General features: G+C 39.0%; 1 protein-coding gene across 1 annotated transcript in view; it reads left to right on the forward strand.

Annotated features, from left to right (window-relative positions):
• The window catches only part of atp5f1d (ATP synthase F1 subunit delta), a 28,905-nt gene extending 22,373 nt beyond the window's left edge, over window positions 1–6,532 (forward strand). The window contains exons 4-5 of the mRNA XM_072244109.1: window positions 435–569; window positions 6,432–6,532. Coding sequence (XP_072100210.1) covers window positions 435–557 — 123 coding nt within the window. The 3' untranslated portion in view covers window positions 558–569; window positions 6,432–6,532. The remainder of the gene's footprint in view (window positions 1–434; window positions 570–6,431) is intronic.
• The last annotated feature ends 658 nt before the right edge of the window (window positions 6,533–7,190 follow it).

Below are 7,190 nucleotides of genomic sequence, written 5' to 3' on the forward strand. Positions count from 1 at the left end.
CTTGAAGATCATGTTGAGGGAGAAGGAAGCTGTGATGGTTGTGTACAGAATTAGTTTTAAAAACTGATATTTTTAAAGAGGATTAAATGTGAATACCTTATGTATACAACTATTGCTGATTTGCCATAATGCAATTTAGCATTGGAGTCTTCACAAAGTAGTAAAAAGTATAATTTTGCAGTTATAAAGTTGAAATATATTTTTCTGTTTTTTGTGTAAACCAATCTAATGGGTCATTGGACCACCTTTTAAAATTAAAGTAGATGCAGCAAGTATTACATGAAAGTCAGGACTGTGTTGCTGTTTTAAACAATTCCATCACGAATGTTAAAAGTTAAAGTGATACATGCTCACCTTTTCTCCAAGCAACACCTCACAAAAAATCGTGACCAAAAAGGTATCGAAGCGTTAATGTTTTTGAATTTTTGTTTCAGGCTGCAAAGGCCAACCTGGAAAAAGCGAACACTGAACTTTTATCCGCCACTAATGAGGTAGAACGGGCTGAAGCCTTAATTAATATAGAAGCAAATGAAGCAATTGTTAAGGCACTGGAATAGCTTGACTTTTGGGTAAGGAACTTAATTCACATTATCAATATGTTTCAGTGGTTTTGTTGATCTTGACCTGCAGTCCAGGTTTTTTTGTGTGTTGTAAAAATTGAGTAACTCATTTCATCAGGTCAAATACTGACAAGAACCTCTTCCAACCACCTATTCTACTTCAGCTGATGTATCAGGACCCTTAAAACATAGGAGCAGAACTAGACCATTTGGCCCATTGAGTCTGTTTCACCATTTCTTCATGGCTGATCCATTTCCCACTCAAACCCATTCTCCTGCATTCTCTCCATATCCTTTCACCCCTTAACTAATCAAGAACCTATCAACCTCTGCCTTAAATGCACCCAGTGACCTGGGCTTCCACAGCCACCTGTGCCAACAAATTCCACAGATTCACCACCCTCTGGCTTAAGAAATTCCTCCTGTGTTTGAAACGAATGACCTCCTGTATGTGGGGGAGTGAACTTCAGTATCTATTGCCAAGAGGTGCTTGACAGCACTGTGACTGAGCTGACAGGCTGAGGGTCTGGAGTAGGCAGTAAGGGATCCAACATGGGGGACAACGACAATGTTTTTCCATCTTCGTTTTTAAGATCCGGGTGTTACCAGCAAGAGTAGCATTAATTACACATCCTTGATTGCTCTGGAGAGCTGGAGGAGGTGTGGCTGCCAGCATTATCACATTTCATACATGATTTAACTGTGATTTTGAGTCAGCACTTCCAACTGGAACGAATGGACGAGGAGTCTAAGGAGTGGTTGTGAATTGACATGAAGTGATATGGTTTGGCATTAGAAGGTGGAGGCCAAGTCTCAATGTGTATTTAAGGCAGAGGTTGCTAGATTTTTGATTGGTCAGGGCGTGAAGGAATATGGGGTGAAAACAGGAGATTGGGGGTGAGAGGGAAATTAGATCGGCCATGATGAAATGATGTAACAGACCCGATAGGCTAAATGGCCTAATTCTGCTCCCATATCTTGTGGTCAAATGGTGATCAGAAGTGAACATCTTGGGTGCTTTACGACTCAAGTTCCAATGTAATTAGTCACTCAGGATTAACCCCGAACATCAAATCTTACACATGCATACTGTATATTAAGTCTTCAAAAGGGATATCAATGATTCCATTTAATATCAGAGAACATATACAATATACACCCTGAAATTCTTACCCTGCAGACATCCTCGAACCAGAAGAAAACCCCCCCATAGCTCCCTGCCCCCCTCCCATGCACAATCAGCACCAACCCTCCACTTTCCCCCTTCTCCCCACTTACCCTAGCATAAAGCATCAGCATTGCCACCACCACCATGCAAGCAATAGCAAAGCCCCCTAAAGAGAGACAATGGTCTACAGTACATCAGAGACTAACTGTTCATTCCAACAATTCAACATCTCTTGGGCTCTCTCTCGCTAACAAGGGAGAGACAGATATCACTCCTTCCACAGCAAGAGGGAGGCAAACGATCACTGTTTGGATGCTACAGTATTAATTAATTTGTAATGGATTTCAGTGTGCTTTCGCAGTTTTTAGCTCTCGCTTCTTGGTGTGACTGCACTGCTGGTCTTTTGCCACTAGGTGATACACTTAGTTCTGTGGATCCTTACAGCAAAGTGGTTACCATTTGATTGTGATCTTGAACTGTGACTAATTTACTGCTCTCAGAGAATGCCTTTGTAATTGAAATTTGGCTTCATTGATGGATTAATCACATGGGATTTTAAAAAAAGTCCTGCTTCTCATCCTTGTACATTGATGCTGCTGATAGAGGTCTACTGGGGGGAGTAAAAAATGGCCTCTGTTTAGATGACTATATCTGTTGAATTGGCCAAAAATGCTTACTGTTAATTCATAAATGTTAAAAAACGGATAACTGAGTCCAGTACATAGTGATCCTCAGGAGCAAGGAAACTATTTCTTGTTACCAAAGCAAGGAGAAATTTTGAGGGCAGGGAAGAGGTTCACATACATCATTGATCTAGGTTTTCTTCGCATGAATGTTTAAATTTGCTAGGGTGGGGGGATATGAGTAGTTTATAAACAGAATTGCTCCATTGCAGATAATTATAGTGCAGATTTGGTAAAGAGCAACTTTGCTTGGCTGGGCTCCCAGAAGTACGGAACTGTTTGTGACTCAGTTTAGAAGGGCAGCGGAAAGTGAGGGTGCGTGAACAGAAACCTATTCCAAAACAAAGAAGTAAAATGGAAAATTTCCAGTAATAGGGTTAACATAACAACAAACAAGTGCCATGTCTGATGTGGTGGTGATTACTATGAGCATTTTATTTTTATGGAACAGTAGTATTCATGATATTGTTGGCATATTTTTATTATTTATGGTGAGGCTGTTTCTTTGAAAATGATAATTGCCATTTATTTTCATAAGTTAGTCAGGGCCCTGAACCTTGAGTAGAAAGGTAGGAGTTAAAGGTTCCTGAGTAATCAAGTGTTCAGAATTGCATAAATGATGCGGAACTGATTTAGTAAAGGGCTCCACCTGTGGTTTTAATTTTCCTTGGATCAACGAAAGTTTATTCTTAAGCTCACAGAAAACTCCATACAACATCATTTACATGTTTTAATTTGTAGAGCATAGAAGAATATGATCCTAGTGCAGCTTGAGGGGAGATATAACTGAACTTAGGAAAGTTATAGTGTTGTTGATGATATTTTCAGGTGTTTCTGCTCACTGGTGGCCATGTATATTTAAAAAGTAGCTATCATTTGGGTTTATGTAAAATTTCTTAACCTTACAGAATTTAAAGAATATGTATAATGTATAACTTGCTCTTTTTGTAATTATGCACTTTACAAATTTAAGCAAACATAAAAGAGACATATTTTCTTGTCTCCAGGTATAAAAAGTGCTTCATCAGCAAAGTATTGCAGACATCGTGGCTTTCCTGTGCTTCCTGTGTCTCAAACTGTAGTGCATTGTTTGAAAAATAGTGATCAAAGTTGAGCAGTGCAGTGTGATTTAATATAAACTGCAGTTGACACTGATAGAATGCTTCACAATAGTGTTCAAAGGAATATTTATAATTTTGAAGTTCCTCTCAACATTAGGATTACATGGTACCTACTTTTTTTTTCTACAGTTTGGTTTATTTTGAAATAATCTTTCTTACTAGTACAAAAATATTTATTTGTGAACATTTTGTCACCATATGAAGAGTGCTGTTAATTAACACCGCACTGATGATGTCTTCTCATATGGTGACAAAACACTTGTAAGTTACTTGCCAAGATCAGAGTTCAGCTCTGCCCAACTGTCAACCACACGAGCTACATATTTTCCAAATTATTTCCAGTACAAAAAAAAGCACTTTATCCCTTCTATTTGGACAATTTGGCAGATTTGTGCTGTGCGAAATTGCACTCTTTAAATAGGGAAAACTGCAAGTATATTACTCCTGTACAGTTAGGTAATATTTGGTATTTTATATGGAATAATGAATATGGTTGATCTTTAATTCATTATTTGCATTTCCTTATTGACATCTGACTGTTTTCTGAGTTTCCTTTCTTCCCACCAAGGCCTAATTCTTGTGTTCCTATGTTGTACCATGATATTTTTCTGGCTGATCCCCATACCATTTATTTTGCTTAGTCATCATCATCATTACGTGCTGTGTCGTATGACATGGGTGATCCTGGTCTTCCGTCTGTCATGTCCATGATTGTTCTTAGCAGATTTTTCTACAGACGTGGTTTGCCGTTGCCTTTTGGGTAGTGTCTTTACAAGACAGCTGACCCCAGCCATTATCAGTACTCTTCAGAAATTGTCTTCCTGGTGTCGGTGATTGCATAACCAGGACTTGTGATATGCACCAGCTACTCATACGACCATCCACCACCTGCTCCAATGGCTTCACGTGACCCTGATTGGGTGCTTGCAGACTGAGCAGCTGCTACACCTTGCCCAACGGTGACATGCAGGCGAGCAGAGGGAAGGAGCACTTCGCATCTCCTTTGGTAGAGATGTATCTCCTGCCCACCCTCTGTTTTGCTTAATACCAGAAAATAATCTTATCATTGAATATATTCCTTTTGGACAGAGCTTTCCAGCCATTTTAACCAGCTTTTGAGTAAAGCATCTTCTCGACCTCAGTGCTGCATAGGTGCCCCCAACTTCTATATTCTCCAGTGAGAAGAGCTGCCCTCTCAGATTGAATATAGTCAGACCCTCTGCAAATTGTGTCTCAGTACGGTTACCTGTCTTTTAACCTCCTGATTACATCCCTGTCTTGTTTTCTTTCTGTGGATTAACCCTCCAATCCCAGAAATAACTTTAGACCATTTCTTCCTTGCGGTATTCTTAAAGGTCTCTCAAAATTCTGGGTAATTTGTTGGTTTTGTTGATTCCTTTTACAACAGACTAAACTTCACAAATACAAATTAAACCCATTTTTGCCTGAATTTTGATTATATTTTTAACTAATAAGCTGCTTAATTACCTGATTATGACGGTGACACTTTAATTAGTGTCGTCAAATAAATTACATTGGCTTAAACTCTGACTTAATGTGGTAATGTCATTTACAAATGCACATCAGAGTGGTCAGGCATATAGAAATGACACACCAGCTCGATTGACAGAGCCCATTTAAATATATTTACTTCCCAAGTTGACTATCAAAATAGGCTGCATTCCAGTCCGTGTAACTATTGTTTGTAAAAAAAAAAAAAAAAAAAAAGCCCTTACTTGATCGGGGATGTGAAGTAGGATGGAATCTTGTAGTTGCATCTTCATCATCTTCTGATACTTTCCATTTGTAAAATTGCACAATGCCGTAAACAAAATAGCAATCTTATTATGACTTAAAACTATTCAGCATCAGCCCAGTATTAGGTTTCAACTGACTCAAAAGGGCAATAAAATTTGATTAACTCGTAATCGAGTGGCAGGGTGGAGATAAGTCTCTACCAAAGGAGGTGTAAGACACTTCTTCCCCCTGCTAGCCTGCAGGTCATTCCTGAGCAAGGAGTAGAACCTGCTTAGCCACCCCCCCCCTCCCCCGACACACCGTGGATCAAGGGCACGTGAAAGCCATGGGAGCAGGTGGTGGATGGTCTCATGAGCAGCTGGTGTACATCTCAATTCCTGGTTATGCGATCACTGACACTAGGTAGACCGTCTCTGAAGAGAACTGACAATGGTCTCCCGCCTTGTAAAGACACTTCCCAGAAGAAGACGATGCCAAACCTGTTCTGTAGAAAAATTTGCCAAGAGCAACCATGGTCATTGACCATGATCACCCAAGTCATATGACATGGGCGCATAACAAGCGTACTCTGAATTGTGAATCCTGAAAGCTGATTTAAAAGCTTACAAATATTGTGTTTTTGAATTTTATTTGGAACAAGGTTGTATAAATTTATAGTAGCAAAGGCCACCTCAGATGGAGGATGTGAACAGTGCTCCATTTTTCCCCTGAAAGCTGTGCTATTTTGGGATGTGCTTGGGGCAAGTTAGTTGGCATTAACATCAGAAATTGCCTATTGGGAACTGTGTTGCTTCAATTTTCTCTCTAAATTGTATATTTCCCAAGACTAAATTACAGTCCCAGTGCTGATAACAAAGAGCTTCTTACCCACTGAGTGTGTGATGTATTTTCACTATTTGACTCCCAATTCTGGGAATATGTAATGTAATGTAATCACGGGAAGTTTCAGTGGGAAAAGTCTCACAACACTGATAACCTCAGATTAATGAGTTCAAAGCATTCAATTCCATAGGGGAAAAAAACATAGATATATTGTTTACATAGTACAGCATTGATCACCTTCAGTGACTTGCATTTGAATTTGTTCTTAACTGCCTCCACGTTTCAAAATCCTCCTCATAATGCTTCTCTATCTTGGCAGGGTGAAGAGAATGTCATGAAACTGTTCGACCATTTGGGAAGAAGACCAAAACTTTGTACAGTAAAATGGATTGAATTCATCTGAATAAACATCTAAAACAATTTTGTCTGTTTTTTCTCCTGAGTAAAAAAATTATGTACATTGAAACATATAGTGAAGTGTGTCATTTGCGTGAACAAGTAACAAACCCAAGGATTGCTGGTGGCAGCCCACAAGTGTCACCACACATTCTGGCATGCCTACAATGTTCAGCAAAATTTTGCAGCTAAAACAGACGTCAGTCATTAGTGCAGTGATGAATTATCATGCCTCTATTATCACTGCAGCTTGGATCAAATATTGGTCCTATTTAAAAATATTAAATATGAGTATTAACCTTTTCATTCGATGAGCAGTTAAACTTTAAGGTAATGTCTTTGTTCTGACTTCTGTTCAACTGAGACTTGAATGGGAAAAGCCGATTCCTTAGTGCAGAGGTGAACAACCTGACTTGCCATTCTCCGTTCCGTAAGTTGGAATGGCCTCTAAGATGTGGGTGATGGCATCTTTTGGCAGCTCATCACTATTAAAAGTTACCATATTGATTTGAATGTCACTGATAGAGACTGTTAAAACTATTCCAATAAAACTATTTCAAAAAATCAAAAACTGCAGTGCCATCAATGTATTAAAGAAAAATAGGCTAATTAAAATAATTTGCTTGAAGCATCAGCCAGTTTTGGGTGTGTAATTAAATCAGGATGCTTGAAGGCTTATCAG

This window comes from Mobula birostris, chromosome 26, assembly GCF_030028105.1.
Source record: "Mobula birostris isolate sMobBir1 chromosome 26, sMobBir1.hap1, whole genome shotgun sequence".
NCBI lineage: Eukaryota > Metazoa > Chordata > Chondrichthyes > Myliobatiformes > Myliobatidae > Mobula > Mobula birostris.